At 39.2% G+C, this 24,145-nt stretch overlaps 1 protein-coding gene across 4 annotated transcripts in view; it reads right to left on the bottom strand.

Moving 5' to 3' along the window:
• Positions 1-15,256, bottom strand: part of GOLIM4 (golgi integral membrane protein 4) — an 83,362-nt gene extending 68,106 nt beyond the window's left edge. For all 4 annotated transcript variants that reach the window (XM_011944611.1, XM_011944612.1, XM_011944613.1 and 1 more), the window contains exon 1: positions 14,386-15,256. In XM_011944611.1, coding sequence (XP_011800001.1) covers positions 14,386-14,572 — 187 coding nt within the window. In that variant the 5' untranslated portion in view covers positions 14,573-15,256. The remainder of the gene's footprint in view (positions 1-14,385) is intronic.
• Between the last annotated feature and the right edge of the window lie 8,889 nt (positions 15,257-24,145).

Here is a 24,145-nt window from a genome sequence, read left to right as displayed (position 1 = left end):
AAAGCAATGGCAGTGTGAATTTTGGCCAACTGAAGCCCACATGCCCCATTCCAAATAGCAAGTCATTCACCTGACACAGAAATGCAGCTCCAGTGCTGCAAATAGGACTTTTCCCACAGTGTTGGAAATCTAGATGTTTATATAAAATATTTTTCTTTTTCCATATAAACTACTGTGAAATTTTTCAAAGCACTGTGTGGGCCAAACCAAAACATACCCATATGCTGGTATTTGCAACCTGGGCTCTAAGAACTTTCTTTCCTGCTTTAACCAATCTCTGATTTATTTATAGGAGTGATTTGACTTTGACACCTGGAATCTAAAACACACAGCTGGAGACTCAGTTGAGTGGTGAGCATCAAACCACCCCACTGTGAAGTCATGACAAGCTAAAGATGCTACCAGGTAGCAGCCGGTGGTGAATGTTAGCAGGATTCCAGCATGAGATGAAGTCCTATTTACATTCCAGAATGCAGAAGACTGAAAAGAAATCATACTAAGGGAAGGGACAGTCCAATCCCCTAATTCTGGATCAAGGACAATGTGCCAGAGATATTAACAGAAAGAAAGGGTAGTGAAGCTGAACTCTCCCCAGTGACCATCACCCTTGTTACCCTGGGACCCAATCCTTAGGGAGCCTGCCTGGATCCTCCAGGGCATGTGAGACTGACAGTGGAAAGCTGCAGAGGTGAAGCAGAAATTAGTAGCTTGAGCAGCCATCAGCATCTTCCATGGACATAGTAGGCAGGGTTGGGAAGGGTGTAACGGGTAGCAGATGGACCGGAATATTCTTAGCTGTTTGGCAGAATCTAAAAAAAAGTAGAGTACCCTCAGAGGTGGCAAAGTCAGAAACTCACAGAAACTCAGTTTTGTAACTCCAGTTAAACCTATGTTTAGCTCCAGGGTGAGGAAGCCTTGGAAACTGAGGATTGTGTGAGTAAGAGCCTGGAATTAGGATCCAAGTAAATTGAGCATTAATCCCGCATATGTCACTGTCTTGCTATGTGACTTCTGTTTCCTTAAATTTAAAATGGCAATAATACAGTATACTGCTTTACTCTGTAACATAGGGTTGTTTTCAGGATCAAATAATATCATGAATGCAAGGCAATTAGAAAGTACACATTTCTCATGTAATTGCTAGACCTTTTTATTATTTACTAAGAAATTACTAATGGATTCTAGGAGTGCAATTTATTAAAAGCCATTTAAGTCTCCAATCAGAATTATTCTTTAATTTGGGGATGGGAGGGTGAGGGGGTTAACGGTCAGGGCTTAAGGGGAACAGCAGCAAACACACTGACTACTCCATTACAAACTCTGCCACTTACAGTCATGTCTACAGGGGGTTCATGGAGTGGGACTAAGGGAGGTCAAACTCCAAGATGGACTTGAAAAGACCTCAGGAGGAATTTGCCCTAAAGCAGTGGTTCTTAATCTTTTTCAGGTCACTGATGCTTTGAGGAACTGATTTAACACTATGGCTTCCGTCTTGGAAAAAGACACACATACAAAATTGACATATAGTTTCAGGATGTTCACGAACCATCCCTCCAAGGATCCCACATTGAAAATGCCACCCTTAGGGAAGACAGGATCACAGAAAAAATATTCAGTGTGGTCTCAGGCAATGAGCTGGTGCTGGATAGGACGCAGTTCTGAGAAGAACTGGAAGCCAACAGTAAAGACAAAGCTGACTTTCTTTCAAGTTCAGCCCCTACTCAAAATATTGTTACTATGAGACTCTCAGATGAAGACGTCTTAGAGTCTCTTTACAAAAGGCCACAAGTGTACTCTCAAATACTACCATTATAGGTAACTAGTAGCTTCTGCTTCCCTGGACAGTTTCAACACAAGGGAGTATACTCTAGGCTCAGTTCACATGGACCCTACTCGAACTCAGAGCAAAAGATATGAGAGAAAGAACAATATGTCTCTCTAAGAACGACATGGCACATTATCAATACATTACAGTACATGCAGGGAATTTTCCTCATTTTGGTTTTGGCAAAGAGAATAGAGAAGAGAATACATGTTAGGGAGAGGGTGACGGTGTCAATATGAATACCACCAAGAGCAGGAGTTCGTAGCAACTTAGAATGCCAGTGAATATCATGGCAGAAACCTGGCACCCATACACATAGCAATGGGGTAGGAAGAGAAACACTGGTTCTACAGAAATTCAACAACAACTTCTCACTGACAAGAGCAGAACAATCTTTAATTCTTGAATGAAATACAGCCTCAAACATATTTTGAAAAAATATAATCTACCCACTTCCCAATCCAATCTCTCATAGAAATATGTTTTGGAAAGTACAATGGAAGTCAAATAAAAAGAATATTTTTCTCATGTATTTGTAATAACTAAACTATGTTTAGGTGAATGAAGACATACTATGAACATGGAATTATAACTTCAGAACACATTTAATGACCTTTCACAACATGTTCTTATATTCTACTTTTGACTTTATTAATAGTACAAAAGAATACTCATACATTGCAATTTTTTAAATGACTTTCAAAGTAGGAGTGAATGAACAAACTGAAATTACCAGTTACAATTAATGCTTTCTTGAAATCAAAAATATCTTGCTAAGACCAGTAAAAGTATCAAAAAAAAAAAAAATCTCCTGTCAAATAAAAGAAAACTTCACCAAGGACTGCAGTCTATAAAGTCAAAAGGAACGCTGCAGTGCATTCCTATCTACTTGCCAAAGAAACAGTCTGCATATTATCAATGGGTTTTGAAACTCCCCATAGACACGATGTCTTCCACGTGGGTATTTTCCTTAATGAGCTACCAACTGGGTTTATACTTCAGAGAGTCACGTGGATTTTTAATGTTCCCAGGTCAGACGGTTTAAACACCAGGTAATTTCCCTGTGAAGCTATAATTTTAAATGCCACTTCTTGCTAATATATTTCCAATTTAATGGTAAGTCACATTTTAGAATGTAGTAAAACATTTTTACAAAAGTATTGAGTCAGATAATCTGAGAAAGTGATTTAGAACAGTGGTTGATACCCAGCAAGTGCTCAATGAATGTTAGCTTATAACAACTTTGGGAATAATGATGTTCCCAACAATGACAATAATAATATTCAGATAACTATACTGAATATTATGGTAGGCCACTACTAAGGCATCCCAATGATCTCCACTGTCTGTAATTCACAGCCTCACTAAGGCCTTCCCTTGTGCTGATCCGGCATGTGCTGAATGTAGAGATTCAAATCTAATAAAGATAATACGGTAGAAGTGATGGGATACCACTTCCAAGATTAGGTTATTAAAACACCTTCACTTTTATCTTCAGTGCTTACACTGTTTCTCAATCTCTTGGATCTCTTGCTGATATGGTTTGGCTCTGAGTTGTAATTTCCAGTGTTGGGGGAGGGGCCTGGTGGGAGGTGATTGGATCATCGGGGTGGATTTCCCCCTTGCCGTTCTCGTGATAGTGAGTGAGTTCTCATAAGAACTGATGGTTTAAAGGTGTATGGTACCTCCCCCTTCACCCTCTCTCTCCTGCTCCACCAGAGTAAGACATGCTTGCTTCCCCTTTCCCTCCGCCATGATTGTAGGTTTCCTGCGGCCTCCCAGCCATGCTTCCTATACAGCCTGTGGAATTGTGAGCCAATTAAGCCTCTTTTCTTTATAAACTACCCAATCTCAGGTAGTTCTTTCTAGCAATGTGAGAACACACTAATACACTTGCCCTGGGGGTAACCAGTTATGATATTGTGACACATTCCTGTGGTAGGCCCCAGATGAGTGTGATTGGAAATGGATTTTCTAAGGCCTATCAACAACCACCTGAGTGAATTTTGAAGCAGCTCCTTCAATCCCAATCAAGTTTTAAAATGACTAAACACTGATCAGCAGCTTGACAGCAACCTTGTGAGTGACCATGGCAGAGTCGCCCAGTTAAGCCGATTCCTTTCCCACAGAAGTTATGAGATAATATTCATTGTTCTAAGACAGTTAAGTTTTGAGATAATTTGCTATGCAACATGATAACTAACACAGATTTTGAAGTGGGGTTCTGTCATAAAAATCTAAAGCCGCGAGTGACTTTGGAACTGTGTAGTGGACCTTAAGAAAAGTATTAGTGAGAATATGCCTCGAACACACCATACACAGAATTCTGGAATTCAAGAAGGTTGATGGAAGGGCTTAAATGAAAGTGAGAAAATGTTTGTGGAAACTAAAAATTACATAGTGGCTAAGGTTTAGCAATACCCACACTTAGATGTAGCTACGTGACCAGCAGTCACTTACAGTTATATGGGAATTAAAAAAATAAAATGTGCCAGATGAACTGAGTTATCCAGTTAAGGCCATTTACCAGCAAAGTGCTGAAGACGTCACCTGGTTTCTTCTTACTGTCTTCACAGGAAACTATGAGAAGAAAGAGATACATTGGGGGAAGGACCGCTAAACAAAAAGAAGGCAAGACTTGATTAGTTACAAAAATTCTTAGCTTCTCTAGACAGCAAATAATGCTGAAATTAAGAAACAGCTTTTAAGAAAAGATCAATTCCAGGACACGACCAGAAAAACATGGTCTAAAGACAAAAGCTGAGGATGTCCTATAAAATCGGTTTGTTAAAATCTTGGAAAGATCAAAAGTGGTATCTCAGAGTACTATTTAATCAGATCACAGGACCTCCTAAGGGTTCCTCAGATCCTCATAATGAGCTTTTGGGAAATTTAAGGGCATGCATTGTCTCTCCCTGATCTTGACACAAGCCTAAAGTAGAGAAGACTTATCTCCAGGAGATATATGAATGAGGCTTTTGTCTAATGGAGAAAATTCAAAGAAGTTTCACAGGAGACCCACAAACTTTTTGAGAAGATTATATCAGCAGGACCACTGCCTATTTGGACCCAAAAGGGTTAGAAGCACTACTAAATTTAAAAAGGCCATGGGTCCTTAAAATTCTACTGGTAGGAAGCAGGCTGGGAAAACCACTCAGCTGCAAACATATGCTACCTCTCACGAAAAAGGAAAGATGACTCAGAGTGGAACCAAGAACCAAACGGTACAGTCAAAAACAATGGAGAACTATTCCCAGGCTTTGAGACCTACTACAGGAGCACTTGCCTCAACAGATTTCAAAATTCCTATGGACAGGTGAATCCTATTTTTCTCACATTTCTGCCTTTTTTTAAACAGGAATATCTAGGTATTTTATGCCTGTCCTACCACTATATGTTGGCTGTGTTGAGGGCAGGTAATTTGACTCTGGTTTCAAGGATCTACAGATAAAGAGGAAGCATACGTGAAGAATTATAGTTAAAGATTGTATGGATACCTAAGGGGCCGCACCCACACCTGGATCAAATTTGGGTGGCATCTAGATTTTGAGCTGATGACCGTCTATACACTAAAAAAAAATATTTTTCATATTTTAATAAAAGTGATGTTTGACATCAATACAATTTAACTTGTTTTATAGCATCCAAACCTCTAAATAAAATATAAAATACTTTAAAACATTTTCTGTTAAAAGATTGAGCTATTGATGCAGAAGGGCAAGGATCATAGATTTATAATATTAATATTATTTATTAATAATAAATCTCACTAACATAAAACTTGATAAACTTCTCTAAACCAAATTAATCAATTATCAACTGCCAAATTTTAATCTATGTTTATAATATTTATTTTAGAGCATCATAGCTATTATCAAGAGAACACATAAGCAACGTCAAAGCTGTCCTAAATATCTTGATTTGCAGATTTTGTTTTCTGTTTGTAACAAAGATTTCAATTAAAGGAGCCATTTTAAATGAGATGCGAACTGGAAAATGAAATGTTTGACTCTCCTAAAATGATAATTTTTTTTAAATTCATGCACTCTCAAAGAAAAGCAAAAATATCATTTCAATGTTCTATAATGCCTATCCTTCAGAATGACAGCACATCTTAATTTTCTATTCACGATCATATTGTGACATTTTACATATGAAAAATAGTTAAAGTAGCACTTTTTAAAATGTCATATGGCTACAGAGAGCAATTTATTTCATGCCCATGTCCCTCCAGGCTATGAGCCTATATAGTAAAGCTTATCGGTGAAGGACAATGACTGACATGTCTTCTGCATATGCACTCACAGGCCAATAAAAACAAAGAACACAAATATACCATTCAGAAATACACAGCATTGTTTAAAAATAGCAATGCCCATTTCTTCTCACAGAGAAGAGGGTCCTAGTCTACAGAGACAGCACAGGGCAGTGAAGGGATATTATCTTGTACTGGGAGTCAGAATATGTGGGCTCTCAGTTTAGCTTAAGCCACCTGGTAAGTGACTTATCCACCTCATAATTCAGTTAACTAACTATAAAATTCAGTGTGTGTATCCAATTTGATCAGTCAATGCATTCCTAAACTTCAGACATGCAGGCACCCCTCAGGCAAGTTCTTACCACACTCATGCAAAACCTGTACAGATTTTTTGATTTTACCAAATATTCATTTAAATAAGTTTATTTTTCCTTAAAATAAACTTTAAACAGGAAACTTTTACACCACTACTTTATAAATGAAAAATCTGATTTACATAGCATTAATGATTGGTAATAAATTTAATTTAAAATTAAATACAATAATACAACAAAACAATTATTAAATTCTAGCTAAGTCTTTGGCTGCCTCATGTCTATTCTCTTTGGAAAAACAGAGAAGCAACTCTCTAGGAGAGAGATTTTACCATCAAACTGAGAATTTCTCTATTACTTGTTAAGAAAGCATTGAAAGGAAATAAGTTTTTCATTATGTGATTCACTGTTATTTCAGGCAACATCTACATGCCACATAAAATCAACTCCAGTATCAACAAAAATAATCTTTCATACCAGCAGCAAATTTCTGGTACCCTGGAAATGCTGCATCAAATAGTACACCTGTTATTTTTGATTCTAAATTTTATCAGGAATCCCCATATGACCCACCTAACCTACTTTCTTAAAACCATTAATACTGTCATGAGAGACACTAAAATAATTTTGAGGGCAATGATGCACTATGGAAAAAGTTACATTAGAGTTCTAAGCTTAGTACTGGGAAGTTAATTAGCCTCTCTAAGCCTCAGATTGCCCATTCAGATTAAAGTGCTAGTGTCACAGTTAAATGACATAATGCATGTAATAAGCTTAGCATTGAATATTGAGAACCCTAGGTACTCAATAAATGCTATGGATTAAAAATAACTTAATTTCTTCAAGTAAATTTTCAAAATTCTACCAAAATAAATTCACTCCAAAGGACAGTGGCTAAAAAGAAAATACAGTTTATCATTTTTCTTTTATAATAAAGCTACATGATATATAACTTTCACTTCAAAACAAAGCTATAAAACCCATAAACCATCTACTGGCAAAAGTGGCAAAACCACTTTGTCCTTAATGATAAAAGAAGAACCCCTGGCTGTCAAAATGAAAAACAACAACTCTTAGTTGCTATCATGTAAAGCATTTTCAGGGTTTTTTGGCCCCAAAAACGGCTCAAAAGGGTGAAAAAGACAGAGTGAGAATATCTTAAATCAAAAAGTTAAAGCCAAGTAGGGTACACAGTGAAAGGAGCCACTTTTAGGCCAGCACTAATAACACTCTTACCTACTGGATGTAGTAAAGGCTGGGCAAAATAAAAAGAAGCCCAATGTTAATTCAGCAACAGTAGTTCTGGTCACCTAATAAATGGTAGTAGTAATATTCTCCAGGACTCACACTAGTCACTTTAGGTGCACTATTTCTAATCCATACAAGTTTGCAAGTTAGACATTGTTATCCCAAATTCAAATACAAAGAGGCTGAAGTTCAGATACTTGCCCACTCAAGGTCACCCTGCTGGTAAACGCCTGACTTGCACTGAAACCACATCTAATGCCCCAACCAGCTCTCCCATCACGATTTCCTGCTGCTTTTCTTTTAGGGCATAAAGGTATGAACAAAACTCTTCCTCAGTACTTTGAAAAGTCACCAGGTGATATGTGTCCCCTTTTCTCTCCCTGCCTTCTGGTTTCTCTCCAATCTTTTGCTTTTTGATTCACATCATATTTAGTCAGTATTCATTTCCCCAACTCCAATTCACTTATTCTTTCAGCCACCGTAATGTGGTCTTGTACTCCAGTCCTTTTGGAAACTGTCCTTCCTAAGATAAGAAAGAATAAAAATAAATCAAGGCAAGGCTTCCAATCTACTTGGAACTTAAACTAAAGCCTCCGAGATAACAAGCAATTCTCTTACACAGCAACCAATTATTTACCTGGACACCAGTACTCTCATTAGACTTGGCATGTTACATATTACAGGGATGACTAAGGTGGGCACAATGTGTGAAATCGATTATAGATTCTGTGCAAATCATATATATTCAAAAGAATGCTTCACTGAATCAAAGTTTCAAAAGGTATTTGGAAGCTTTTATCTTTTTTATTCAGGGAATGAATTTACATACAAATAAAAACTACTGAACTTTAGAGTATTTTTGTTCCATATTCTACAGAATCAAGCAAAAATGAGAGTCTCTTCATTTAACTCTAATTTGCACTTCAGTGAAGATGTCCATTTAATAGACAATGTCTAGTTCATAAGTTCTAACGTTGCACTTGAAAATTAGTACACCTACCACATATTGCCCACACTTGTGGTCTAAATTGCTGAGGTCTATGAACCACTCTATTGTATACATGCTTCCTCAATCATCCAAAATGCAAGCTACAGCCTTCTAAGCATTGCACATCAGCTAACACTATTGATCCTCATGATAACCTTTTGTAAGCACTATTACCCTGATTATTACGTATGAAGAGATTGAGTCACCGAAAGGTTAAATAACTTGCCCATGACCACACAACTAGTAAAATAAGACAGCAGGAAATCAAATTCAAGTGCTCTGACGCCTCAGCCTGTATCCACTACATCTCACTGCCCACAATACCACCATATATATGCACATTAATAGGCCAAGAATAAGTACTACATAGGTATAAACTATTTATTGAGCACCTACTATACGCCAGGCACCAGACGCTGGAGATGAAGGAATAAAAAAAGCCTGGTTCTGTGCTGAAGGATATGTTTCTCTCTCTCTCTTTTTTTTTTTTATTTTTTTTTGAGAGAGTCTCGCTCTGTTGCTCAGGCTGGAGTGCAGTGGTGTGACTGGGCTCACTGCAACCTCTGTCTCCCAGGTTCAAGCAATTCTCATGCCTCAGCCTCCTGAGTAGCTGGGATTATAAGCATGTGCCACCACACCTGGCTAATTTTTGTATTTTTAGTAGAGATGAGGTTTAGCCATGTTGGCCAGGCTGGTCTCAAACTCCTCACCTCAAGTGATCCGCCCACCTTAGCCTCCCAAAGTGCTGGGATTACAGACAAGAGCCAGGGTGCCTGGCCAACATTTCCTTTTTAAAAGTAGATTTAGGGAAGGTTGAAAGCAAAGAAGTAACTAATGACAAGATGTATTCATGCTTAGGCCAGTGGGCCATCCTAAGTGTTAGAGGAGTAAAAAACAAAAAACACTAACTTAAATAAAACAAATGTTTGCACACCAAAAGAAACAACAGAGTAAACAGACAGCCTACAAAATAGGAAAAAATATCTGCAAAGTATCCATCTGACAAAGGGCTAATATTGAGAATCTACAAGGAACTCAAGCAGCTTGACAAGAAAAAAAAATAAAAAGTGGGCAGAGGACATGAAAAGACATTTTTAATAGGAAGCTAGACAAGAAGACAACAAACAGAAAAAAATGCTCATTACTAAGTATGAGAGAAATGCAAATTACAATGAGATACCATCTTACTAGTCAGAATGGCTTTTATTAAAAAGTCAAAAAACAACAAATGTTGGTAAAGATGCAAAGAAACAGGAATGCTTACACACTGTTGGTGGGAATGTAAATTAGTACAACCTTTCTGGAAAACAGTATCAGGATTTCTCAAAGAACTAAAAATAGAGCTACCATTCAGTCCAGCAATCCCAATACTAGGTATATACCCAAAGGGATATAAATAATTATACAAAAAAGATACCTGCACTTGTAGGTTTATTGCAGCACCATTCACAATAGCAAAGATATGGCATCAACCTAAGCGTCCATCAACAGAGAACTGGTAAAGAAAATGTGGTATATATACACCATGGACTACTACTCAGCCATAACAAGGAATGAAGTCATGTCTTTTGCAGCAACATAGACGGACCTGGAGACCATTATCCTAAGAGAAATAACTCAGAAAAAGAAAAGTCGAAGACAGCATGTTTTCATTTACAAGCAGGAGCTATACAATGGGCACACATGGACATAGAGAGTGGAACTGGAGACTATAAAAGGTGGGAGGCTAGCAGGGGAGTGAGAGTTGGAACTTTTCCTGTGGGGTAAACATGTTCATTCTTTGGGTGCGCTGAAAGCCCAGACTTCGCCACAACTCAATATATGCATGTAAGAAATCCACACTTGTAACTCTGCACTTCTACGGGTCCACATTTGTGACCTTTTTTTAAATTTTAAATAGCTGTAACATATTCATCTGGAATAGGAACATATAAACCTTACAAAAACTTTTTCTCGATGGTTTCTCCGTATCCCTGTAAGTCCAAAAGCATTGCAATACTGTGTTTTAGGAATGTCGGGCTCTTTGCCTCTATGCTAAAAGCCTTTTGTAACATTTAAATAGTTATCTCTCTCTCCCAGATCTTACAGCACATAATTATTACCTTAGCAGTCACACCCTCTCCTAATCTGATAAGATCCAGAACGGAGTTAATCAGTAACCGTAGTCCAAGTTTAAACTGTCAAGGAACGTCCTTTCTTCTGAGTAAGGTACACTGGATGTTTGCATATTCCTTGATGTTCATTTAAGGTACAATAAAAGAAGGTGGTTAGCTACATAAACAAATTCTGCCAATTTCAAAATTTTTACTCTTGACAGACCTGGCAAGAGAAAAAGGGATAAAACAGCTTACCTCAAAGAGGGATTCTGATAACAGTTAACTTTTAATGAGCAGTACCTACTATATGCCAAGTATGTTCTAAGAGCTCTACAGTCTATCACCTTCATTAATCCTCACAATACCTCTATAAAGTAGGTTATTATAATCTCCATTTTATAAATAAGAAAAACGTGGAGGTTCACACAAAAGGTTTTAGAAGTAGAATTTGAATTACAGTCTAGAAACCAATCTGCTTTTAATCACATGCTCAGATAAAAAATTCAAGTGGCTCTGGGGTCAAACAAGTAAAGTAAATGCACGGAGTGGCTCAGTTTTAAGATTATAGAGGTGTGGCTCTCAACCTTGGCTGCACACAGGAATCACGAGGGGAGCTTTAAAGACTATTGAAGCCTGGGTTCCACCCCCCACAGACTGTTATTTAATTGGTCTGGGAGCCACCAGGTGACACTAATGGGCAGTCTAGACTGAGAAACACTGCCTATAGATACAGACAATGGAGCATGGCTCACTTGAAAGCAGTTTAAAAAAATTAAAGGTTATATAAACACTGTGCTGTCCAAAGATTGTTATTACCTTTGCCACCAGTATGTGACCTCTGCCCCACTCCTTAGTATAATTAAGGTACCCGTATGGGAGATAAATAGATGACTGATTGCTAAGAGGGGGAGATAAACAGGCAGGCATAGATATTTTTATAGTGGAAGGGGTTTGCCCAGTCTTTGACCTTTCTGCATGCCATCCCCGCCATCTTCTGGCTATGGGGCTCTTCTATAATAAAACTTGTAACTTGGGGTTACAAGTAACCCACTTTCAAAGGAATCTATGAAGTATAATCTATTCTTAAATTGAAGGTGACCTAAATATGCTCACTTAACAAATGCACATCATCAGGTTATAGGACCAAACTACTGAAATTTTTTCCAAGAGTCATTTCTAAAAAGACCACTCTTTGTAAAGTAATTAATTCTGATCTGAATCCAAGGCAGGTCATGCAATCCCACCTAACTAAACAAGTATTAAGACTGGAGAGCCTGATGTCCTAAAAGCCCATCTATGCAGGCGGCACCCGGTGCTGTTGAGTAAAATGTCATTTGTCTTGGAAAAGGGAAGCAAAAGTTGCATACCATCAGCAAATGTTCATTGAATGGCCTACACATGGGAAATCCAAAATAAATCCTACAGAAGTCAAAAAGTGAATCCACAAAAAACAAAAACAAACAAAAAAACTGTAGCCTGCTTGCAAAAAAATTCTTAATGCATAATCATACTGCAAGTTTTGTCGCACCATAATTAAAGAGGAAATGACAAAAGAATAAATTAAGAAATGGACTTTGAAGCCACTTATTCAAATTAGGTAGAACATTTCCATCTGCTGCAAAACAAAAGTTGTACATTTTAATGATCCTGTATTACCATTTACCACCTCTTTTCCCCACTACCACCACCAACACCACCACCAAAAAAAGAAAGGGCAAATTAGAACAGAAATTTCTAAAATTTCAAAATGAAATACTGCAAATAAAGGCCATTATTCAGAAATCAGGGCCTCAGTCAACAATGTCCATCATAGGCCATTGAGGCAAAGGAGCTACTTGAACAAAGTATTTTCTTGTTGTTTTATTTGGCTTTCAAAAAGCAAAGACATAGAAGCAAAGTCTCAGAAAGACAAAAGTGCCTGGGATGAACTTACTCACCACAGTTCCGAATAATTTTTGTTTGTTGTTTGAATAAACATGCATTGATTCCCCTAATGAGCGTCAGGCACAGTGTGGTGCTGAGGAGGCAATGGTGAAAATGACAGCCTTTGTCCTCTTGGGACTCATAAGAGACCAAGGCACACACAACCTCATATAATCCACCATACATGCCCCTTCCAGCCATGTTGATGAAAATCCAGTACTGTTGTACTATTAGACAGTAAATTTTTCCTTGGTCTAACATCACGGAACTTCACAGGGAAGCTACTGATATCTTCTAAATAAATAAGTAAACAAATATCCATATTCTCATACCAACAATAACTCATAGGTAAATTTCAATGAGTTTAAAGAAACTTTTTTGAACCTAAGAGTGTATCAAAACGGGTTTTACTTTTGAACCAAGCTCAGCCATGTATTTTCATTGCCTGTGGCTATGCAGCGTCAGTAAGCTAAAAATACTTTTCTTTCTTCTAAGCTGGGAAGAGCAAGTAAGTCCAAGCAATCAGATGCGTATCATTTTCTCTCATCTTAAATTTTTTACTAGAAAACACTCAGAATAACTGAAGGAAGAAGCATCTGTTTTATATCTGCACACACATACACAGAAACATCCCTCTAGCTTGCATCTATCTACCTAGCAGTATTAAATAAGCTATATTTGCATCATCAGCAAAGGCTGCCAACATTTCACTACTTACAGCTATTTATTATTATTTTTTGGTTGGGGAGAAAGTTGCATAAGTATTGAAAACTAACCACAAGTAAAAGCTTGCAAAAAAAAAAAAAATACGTATAGGATACGTCCTTAACAAGACGACATGGTGCTGACTTTGAGGTAATGTTTCTGAATTGACATTAAAAGTAAATTATGCTTGTGAAAATTACATTAAATGAGATTCTAAAATAGAAGGATACAAACTTTAAGTTCTTCTAGAGGTCTTGCTCAAGTTGGGTTTGCTGTGCATGGCAAAGTGAAAACCTGTGTTTCTCCTCTGACTTCCCGAGCTAACTGTAAAATACATGCAGCTCTGTGATAAAGTAAAAGTTACTGAGGAAGACAAGCAAACCTTTTTTGAAAGAAACTACTGCAGGATGGTGAATGGTATGTAGTGTGGACTTTTCCCACACATCCAGCATCTCTAAAAACATCCTATTAAATTAAAAGAATAAGAAGAAACTAGCGGGTCCAGATCTAGGTTCCATTCGACTGGGCCATGACTTTAATTAAGCTGCCGGATCATGGCTTAATTTTCCCTTGAAAAACAAAACAGTTTGAGAAATCTCTGTCAAACTCTCCACGTTTTAAGCAACTGGCAAAGTCAACAAGAAAGCAAATACCTAGAATCGACGGAACAATGCTCCTTAGAGCTGGGCTGGCAGAAGCGGCGAAGGGCTCCTAGTTTCGCTGGGCCTTTGACAAGCCCTCAGGGTAAAGGACTCTCTGCACCCGCCCACCAAACGCCCAGCGGGTCGTCCCGATGGGCTGGTGCTACCAAGTTCAAACCTAACCGCTGGGAGGAAGAAGCGGGAGGGTGAGAATGTCATCTCCCCTGACACTCTGGGGCCGGCAGTCCTGAAAAGCTCATCTCTGACGTCCGTGAAGGTCAGAGGTGGCAACCACAGTGCCAGGAGCTCCCCAAAGCCACTTTTCCTGCCCGGGTGGAGGCGCGGGGCAAAGTTGGCCACCGACTGCGCGCGTCCGGTTAGCCATACCTTGTAACTGGGCGGAGAGGGACTCCTGGTGCTGCTGGTACTTGAGCGCCACCGCCTCGGCTTTCCGCAGCTGCGTCTGCAGCTCGTAGTAGAGCATCGCGCCGTAGAGAAAGCCAAACACCACGGTCAGCAGCAGCAGCGTCTGGAAAATCCGCTTCTGCTTTCGGGAGCACATCCCGTTTCCCATAGTCCCGCCTGGACCCAACGCCGCGGCCGCCCCCGCCGTCTCCTCCCCTTGGTCTGAGCGAGCGTCTCAGCAGCGGCCGCCGCAGGAGGTGGCCAGACGCAGCATGAGGAGGAGATGCCAGACACAAAAGCCGGCCCGGAGGGGAAGTGGCGCCCGCTCAGCCCCCGCGCGTCGCGGGGCGCGCAGCCATCGACGCTGCCCGGGCAGCTGCAGCCAAACTTCTGCGACGCTCGTTCTCCGCGAATGCCCTGGGCCGGGAGGGGGCCCTCCGCATACTTCAGAGCCGGCTGCCTTCGCGCCTGTCCCCAGATGCCTCCGGCCTTTTTTCCTCCTTCCCACTTTTTGGCCCCGCTGCCCCCGGGCAGCTCTTGGAGTCCCGCCCTGGCCGCTCCCCGCCCCCTCGCTGCGGCTTCCACTGCACGACTTTGTTGCCACCTAAGGGAGGGGGTGCGCGCCCAACAAAGGGACCAGGACCCCGGGCCGCGCCCCGGCGCGGCCTGCCCAATGGGTGGAAGGGTGGGGGCCAGCTGCCTCGGCTGGTTTTAGGGACGGCAGAGCGGTGTCACTGACGGGTCGGCTGGAGCCTCTGCCTCGCCGCCACCTCCCGCCCAACTTACGTGTCACCCACGGCCCCGCTATTCTGGCCAACGGGATTCCGGGAGGAAGTCCCACTCGGGCTCCTTGCTCATTGGGCCCGTCCGAGCTGCCGCTCCCTCCCTTCGGGAAGGCAGTGCCGGGCTCGATTGGACGCCCGCTTTGTCCGTCCGACCCCAGGGCCGCGCCTTCCCTCCCAGTGCTGGGGCAGGAGCGGGGCTCTTTGGGCAGCGCTGCCGCCTGGCGCCGGGGTGCGCCCACGTGGAGTCGGAGAGGGTGGGAAGAGGCAGGCGGAAGGGCGGGGAGCTTTGGGTGGGCGGGGGACTTGTCCGGGCCTGAGTCTGGGTGAGGTTGGGTGAACACGTGTGTGTATGTGTGTGTGTGTGTGTGTGTGTATTTGAGTATGTGTGTTTGTGATCCAGTTCTCGGAACGCACGTGGAGAGCGTAGTAAAATGTATGTATGAACGAAAGAATGGATGGCAGTAACTGTGTGCACTCTGCTGAGTACAGTTTCTTTCCCTGTCCAATAAACAGATGCGGCAGACACATGGGATAGCTACATAGCACAATCCCGGTAGTCAAACCAGAAATGCTGTGTCGACTGCCTTACCCCGTCCAGTGTACTAGCCTAGATGTGTGTGTGCCCACAAATGGCCCGGCAGGAGTCGGGAGACTTGAAGCACGCTAGACTTAATGTTCAATTGTCCACGTGGTCCGGGGAAATCAGCTTGCCATTGGCAGAGAGGAAAGAAATGATCTCACATTTCTCCTCTAGCTGCAAACAGAATAATTTTTAAAAACAAATCGTACAGACTGAAATGAGTATCCATTCATTTTGTCATATATATTTGTTTTATTGGTGGCAAAACACATCAGTTACATTTCTAAATTACATTTTAAAGGGCAACAAAGGTTCCCTATGTAAAAACTAGTACAGCACAGGAAAGGTAATAACTACAAACCTTCGAAGAAATGTATACTGCATTTATTTTTTCTGTGTACCTGAGGGGAAAAATTAAGGTTATGCAGAAATGATAATGTTTGTTTCTGCTGTTGATCTGAATTCTAAGAAAAGTAAATTTTATCTGTCTCAATAGTGTGGTGTAATTTATGATACACTGCATAATTTTTATATTCTAACTGGACTTTAGTCGTTACCATTGCTAATGGGCGTGAGTGCTCAAAATGGGGGTAAATCTCTTTAGCTAAATTCAACAGAAAGACAGTTCCTGGTGCAAAAGTTTTTTTAGGTGGACTCTGAAATTATAGGTTGCTAAAGCCATAAAATAAACTGAATTTATAACGATACTAGTCTGTGGCATTTATACCACTGTAAAAATAAAGTGTGTCTTGCATGTGCTTTTCCTTAATAAATAATAACTTGCATTATATTATTCAAAATACTTTCGTGTACAGATACACTGACTCACTGATCACCGCCAGGGTGTCAGACTTTCATGTTGGTAAACAAGCCAAAGTTTATCAAAGTGACTATGATAGCTCTAGGACCTTTTAGGTCTTGCATAAAGTTAGTTACTCAGCAAGATTAGAATCCAGATCCAAATCCTGCTCTCTGTCTTTTTCTTCAATAGAAACAATGTTCTCATTCTATTAAACATGTTACAGTAAGAAACTGTATCTCCATTAACATGGCAATCTGATTGTAAAAGAAAACAATCTAAAGGAGTTTGGGAGTTTTGTTGTGTAAATACTACATAATCTTCCTTGTTATTAAATCTACGACTTTAAATTCCTCTTTTCTAGTTTGACTCTCAGAAATTAAGATTGGATAATTACTGGAATCCCTTTAAAATTCCTCATAACTAAACATTCCTTACTGTTGTCAGAGTACTTTGTTAAACAAACGCTTCCTCCAAAAACACTATCCAAATTTAGACCGGGCATGGTGGCTCACTCATAATTCCAGCAATTTTGGGAGGTTAAGGAGAACAGATGGCTTAAGTTTGAGAGTTCAAGACCAGCCTGGGCAATACAGCAAAACTCCGCCTCTACAAAAAAAAAATATATACATAAAAATTTAGCTGGGCGTGGTGAAGTGCACCTATAGTCCCAGCTACTCGAGAAACTGAGTTGGGAGTATCCCTTGAGCCTGGGAGGTACAGGTTGCAGTGAGCCAAGATCACACCACTGCACTCCAGCCGGGGCGACAGAGGTGAGACTCTATCTCAAAATAAATAAATATATAAATAAATAAAGTTTATGGCAACAATCTTGCCCCATATTTGAAAAGAAAATTATCCTAGCCACAAAAGAAAAAGAAGTTGTTGGAAAATTATTGCTCATATATTACACAATATGTATTTTAGAATCTTTGGAAAATTCTTATGTTTCCTGAATGTATGATTCATCTTAAACTTCTGATTCCTTTGCATCTGATTCCAGACTCCAACGATATTCTTTGCCAATGATATTCTTTGCCTGTTCTTTGCCTGTAGAGTCAGCTGCTGGCTGACTCTACAGAGTATAATAAATGCAGGCCATAAAACACAACTCAATATTTTAGTCATAAAATTTGAAAGAGCAAAAATTATTACCTGAACTTATCCATTATTTCAAATTCAAGAAGGGTATGTAGAAGTACATAAAATCACTAATGGTGGTATTTTTATAATATTACATTTCCAAGGTAAAGTATACTGCTAGTTTCCTGAAAATATCAGTATAGAACTTTTGAACAGCCAACATGAGGAAGCTATCCAAGGCCTATAAATTGAATTTACATAACATTGCCTTTGGGTAGCAATTGTAACATATGAGCTGTTTATACTGGTCTTGGAAGGTGTGTTGTTTATTCTATTTTTGCTTCTTTGTTATTTTAAAAATAGTATATATAATTATATTTCTATATTCCATATATTTAACAATATATTTAATTTTAAATTGTAAACCCTGAAGAATTTTGCTGATTTAGTATTTTATTTCTAAGGCAGGAAGTAATTAACTGAGAGATACTCCAAGTCTTACATTTGAGAAGGGCAAAGATAACATTTGAGAATATTAATTCTCTCTAACTTAAGTGAATTTGTCATTTTAATCAAATTTGTTCATTTTCAAAATAAGAAAAGGAAAAAATATAAAGTTGAGAGAGACAGCTGACGTATAATTTCTAAAGGTAATATTTTAAATTAATAATATTTAGGATCCTAGAGTAAATAATTTCTATTGCCTAAATCTTTTATTTAAATTTCTTTACTACAAATGGAACTCAATATTTTGTAATTTGTAGGAGAAATCATCACCTAAGAAAAGGTGATGAATATTAAACAAAATTTAAAATAGCTTTTCAGTATTAATAAACTAATTTTAACCTTTTCATCTGACAGTTACAGAAGTTATTTATCCTGTAAAACAATCTTCACTCTATTATGTCTTCACCTTTTTACCAGTTCATCAGTTTGCTGTCCCCTAATGAATAAACTTGCGTTGCTGCTTGCCACCTTTACCTCACCTGTTTTGAGAGGTAAAGAAAGCTACATTCAAGGTATTATGTCTTTTTGAACATTTTGTGAGAGATGTTTTGAGACTCCTTTTTCATGGGATTTTGATAATGCCCTGTGGCAATTGTTAGAAGATTAACAAACTAAAAAATAGGTCTGACCAGGCGCGGTGGGTCACACCTGTAATCCCAGCACTTTGGGAGGCTGAGGTGGGCAGATCACGAGGTCAGGAGATCGAGACCATCCTGGCTAACACGGTGAAACCCGGTCTCTACTAAAAATACAAAAAACTAGCCGGGCTCAATGTCGGGCACCTGTAGTCCCAGCTACTCTGGAGGCTGAGGCAGGAGAATGGCGTGAACCCGGGAGGCGGAGCTTGCAGTGAGCTGAGACCTCACCACTGCCCTCCAGCCTGGGCGACAGAACGAGACTCCATCTCAAAAAAAAAAAAAAAAAAAAAAGTAGGTCTGTGGCTAATTGCATAACTGAGTAACTGAACCCCACTCAATGTATCTTTGTGCCTCACTTTCGTCTGTCACTAAGTTGTCACCTTTGTAATTTTCAACTATGTCCGAAGAGGAGGGAAGAGGAGAAAGTAGATGATTAGCTCTTATTTGTAAAAATGCTTTTCAGTGAAAGAAACCTTACCATTAATATCACTAAGAAATACCTTGGGAGGCCCGGTGCGGTGGCTCACGCCTGTAATCCCAGCACTTTGGGAGGCTGAGGTGGGCAGATCACAAGGTCAAGAGATTGAGACCATACTGGCCAACATGGTGAAACCCCATCTCTACTAAAAATACAAAAATTAGCTGGGCGTGGTGGCGTGTGCCTGTAGTCCCAAGCTGCTCAGGAGGCTGAGGCAGGAGAATCACTTGAACCCGGGAGGCGGAGGTTGCAGTGAGTCGAGATTGCGTCACTGCACTCTAGCCTCGCCACAGAGCGAGACTCTGTCTCAAAAAAATAAATAAGTAAAATAAAATAAAAATAAATAAATACCTTTTGAACACAGACTACTAATAATGGATGTGATTTAGAAGTCCCTATTTGCCACAGAATGTGTAGCTAGTCTAAAGGAAGAGGAACTATCATTTCAAACCTCTAACAACATTCTAAAGCAGGATGTCTAGCCAACCCTAAATTTTTCCAAATTCTAAGGCAGTACACGAAATCATTATGAATGTGTTGCTTAATGTTTGTTACAGCTAGCATACAATAAGCTAACTACCACATTATTTTTTTTCAGTTTAATTTCATAGGATGTTAGAAAAAATGGAAAAGGAGCATATGTGAGCCTCAGAAGTGAACTTCCTAAATCTTCCAAGGGCTCATCCAGCTTCTCACCAACTCACTGCCTTTAATAGTCAAAGACTTCAGATAAGCAGAGAGACCACAGAAAAGATCAGTGGCCAGGAAAACATGACATTTTTAATGTCCCCTCTCCCAAAATATTATAGTTTATTGGATTTATTTTTATGAAACCTATACTTGGTTTACTCATGACCATTTTGTAAAATTGGCATTACAATTTTAATATGATATACCATATAGTAATTTTTTAATTGCCATGAGGGTGGCTGGTCATATTTATAAAGTATCCAATGCCAAGTCCTGGGTCAGACATTCAGCATTTAATTTTAGAATTATTTCTAAAGGAAATAATAATCTGCTTCATAACGTTATTCAAACTATACTTTTGAGGAATATTTTGAGTCAAAACAAAATGACTACCAATAGTTTTAGGTAGAAATAAAGTGGAACAAATTTTGAAACAAAATATAAGAAGAATTGAGTTATCACAGCATTGAATTCTGCCCAAATTAAAATTGCAAAATAGAAACATTAGTCTTGAATCACTCTTGTTCTTTTTCATTCTGCTCTCTAGTTCAACTCTTGAACTCCTGGCATTCAACATTTTAGTTATCCCCCTTGGTTTTCCAGAATCTTAGACTATGACTATGCCCTTCTCTCCCAACCTCCCATTCCTCACCCACTCACATACACACACTTGGACTTGCCTTCTTCAAGACAAAGTAGCCTAATCTAAAATGACTCTTCCTTTCCTTCAACTAGCTACCTAATCAGAGGAAAGAAAACCCGATATGTTAACTTATAGGAAGATATTAAAACTGAATTACTAACTTAGTATTCTACCCAACAATTTTGAGAGAAACTATTAAATGAAAAGACTGAAATCCAATGGCATAATTCTAGACTGCCTCCAGAGCAGATGAGTGACAACTGTGGCTTGACTTTCTGCTAGTTTGTCCCTGATTGTCCTGCCCAATTCTAACCAACCTTAGAAGAATTTAGATGACTCAAGATGTGTAGCGTCAAGGCACAAATCCCACTGAAGTTACAAACGATCTGGAAGGTCAAGAGTAAGTAACTGTTAGGACCATTCATTCTTGCATCTGTAAAATGGAAAGGATAACCATAGTTCTCCTGCAAAATTCAGAGAAAATTGCTTAGCAAATTAACCCACAACACTTGAGAAGCAAAACTTCACACTACGTAAAACTTAAAGTGGTGCTTGTCATTGTCCACCTAAAATGAATTGGACCATTTGCTTACCTTCAGAAAGTTTCAAACCTTTCAGAAAAACTACCATTTACTTTTTAAAATTAAGCTTCAGCTACCCAGTTTAAAATGAAAATTTTCCAATTATACTTGTCAAGTGAGCTTCTTTAGTTGCTGAGAAGGGATAAATTATGATTGCAAAACAGAAAGTTTCTTGTGACACATTCATTCAAGACTGACTTCTAATTCTTGGGTTATAATTGATAACTAATTTTTAAATACACTTTAAATCTCAACATATTTTAAAATAGTTACTCTGTGCAAGGCACAGTGCAAGGACAGAGTGCAAGATGGGTGATGTAGTGATGAATAAATGAGGGATCCTCATTTCAAAGAGCTTGCAGATTTTGTATTTATTTGTTTAAAGACTATATTGAACCTCTGGTTGGAAATTTAATTGCTCAGGGAAAGAGCAGAACAGGAAAAGAATAGGCCTAAGGATGCAGTCAAGATATTGCTAGAGAAGATGGCCTCTTGAGGCAATTAAGACAAGTGGTTGGTTAATCAGTGAAGTCAGTTAAAGCCAAAAAATATAAAAGTGATGCGAAGACACCTTAAAACATATAAATGGGCCGGGCACGGTGGCTCAAGCCTGTAATCCCAGCACTTTGGGAGGCCGAGACGGGCGGATCACGAGGTCAGGAGATCGAGACCATCCTGGCTAACACGGTGAAACCCCGTCTCTACTAAAAATACAAAAACTAGCCGGGCGAGGTGGCGGGTGCCTGTAGTCCCAGCTACTCGGGAGGCTGAGGCAGGAGAATGGCATAAACCCAGGAGGCGGAGCTTGCAGTGAGCTGAGATCCAACCACTGCACTCCAGCCTGGGCGACAGAGCGAGACTCCGCCTCAAAAAAAAAAAAAAACATATAAATGGACCATATGCAGTGGCTCATGCCTGTAATCCCAGCACTTTGTGAGGCCAAAGCGGGCAGATTGCTTGAGCTCAGGAGACCAGCCTAAGCAACATCGCAAAACCCTGTATCTACAAAAAACTACAAAACTTAGCCAGGCATTGTGGTTCATGCCTGTAACCCCAGCTACTCAGAACAATGAGACAGGAGGATCACTTGAACCAGGGAGGTCCAGGCTGCAGTGAGCCATGATGGTGCCACTGTCCTTCAGCCTGGGTGACAGAGCGAGACTCTGTCTCAAAATAAATAAATACGAATAAAAATAATAAAGAATAAAATAAGAAACATATTAATGTACTTTCACTGAATTCTCTTTTAATGTGGGACCAGGGCTTCCGCTTTATGTGTGGACCTGTTGTTAGTTAGAGCTTAGGTTTGTCTTCTAGCCATAGAACACCACTCACAGTTTCCAGTTTCAGCTTCATTAAGTGGTGGATGGTAAGGTAATCTCAATGTAAAATACATCTAAATGTAAAGAATTTTTTTTTCTTGGTCTTGATGTTCACCTAATTTGACTACAATTTTTCTTTAAGCTATCAGCCATCATGGAACTTTTCCAAATCATTCAGCTTAATTTTCATGGAAATAACTCATATTTTAGCCTGATATTTCTTAGTTGCATAATATTTGATTAAACTGCATAATTAAAACAGCAAGAACAATTGCATGAACAGTCGTAGAATAAACCACATGGCTCTGCTAAGCACACAGCTCAGTTGACATGTACATACCTATTCGAGATTAGCTTATGTGCCAGGAGCCTTCAGCCCTGAAATCTGGAGGGGAAGGACAGGGAGGCTTTTGATGATCTGATTGAAAGAGAAGAGGAGAGCCTCCTCTAATCTAGTGAGTTGCATAAGTAACATTAATTGCTTCTACTATACATTCAAATGACTAGAAAGGTAAAAGGAGGAATTGTTGGTGAAGAACGGTTATGTGAGAAAAGTGACCAGGAAACCAACGGAATCCAGAAGAGAGTTCTTCAAGAGAGGGGAATGTTACTGATAGGACTACTGAGAGGGTGAGTAAAATAAAGCCAAATAGGCCAAAACAGAGTAGGGACGAGGTAGAAAATTGCAAGAATATGGCAGATAATGGGTAAAAGTAAATATGAAAAGAGGTGTGGTAAGGGTGAACTTTGGTGTTAATGTGTTTGGCTGAGAAGGGAGATAAAATTGGGTGTAGCTTCAGTAGAGGAAACCAGGTTAAAAAAAAGTTTGCTTTTTGGTTTTGAGTCTTGGCTTCATTTGATTTTTGGTTTTTGGCTTGTTTGGATAGCATATACTTAACAGTGTTTGGAAAGGAACTGGTGGAGAGGGATAGGTTAAAGGTGTGAAGTGCTGCATTTAAGAATAGATTCTAGGAGCAAAGAAGGGTCTGCCTCAGTCATTAGAATGTATGGACCATTATTTCTTATGGCAATATCCTATCATACAGTAGTTCATTTTCCATATTAAAGGCTCAATAAATTATTGAACAGATGATCTGAAGAGTTACTAAAAAGAAGGAATTTGAACAGATTGCCTAGATAAGTGAGCAAGAAATTTGTTTGAGGGCCTAAGGTCTTGTGTGCTTGTATTAATTTACTTTGATTTAAATGGGGTACATTCAAAAAATGGGCATGAGTTTATGATAATATCCCCAATAGAGAATCTGCAAGACAACACCTACACATAATATTTAAGAAGAGAAACTATTTCTTCTTTGAAAAGAGTAATTGGTCCATTAAAATTCTTTTTATGCTAATTGTTAGATATGATGCTTACTAAGTAGTTTATGACATATGCAAATATTTCATAATGTTAAATGGATATAGAATGTAAAGTGGTATAAAAACATAATTATAAAATGTTAAAATATTTATAGAAAAACTTTTATTATATCTTACTACTTTTAGGTAATTAGATGAAGAGAGGAAAAAAGGTATTTTTAATAACCCATGATAATCAATTTATTCTCTTCAGGATAATGATGCTTTTTACTCATTTGCAGTCTTTAACATTGTTGAGCATATCTATGATCATAAG

This window comes from Colobus angolensis, unplaced genomic scaffold (genome assembly GCF_000951035.1).
Source record: "Colobus angolensis palliatus isolate OR3802 unplaced genomic scaffold, Cang.pa_1.0 Scaffold234, whole genome shotgun sequence".
Classification (NCBI taxonomy): Eukaryota; Metazoa; Chordata; class Mammalia; order Primates; family Cercopithecidae; genus Colobus; species Colobus angolensis.
Note: the sequence above shows the minus strand (reverse complement) of the source record. Positions and strands in the feature narration are given on the sequence as shown.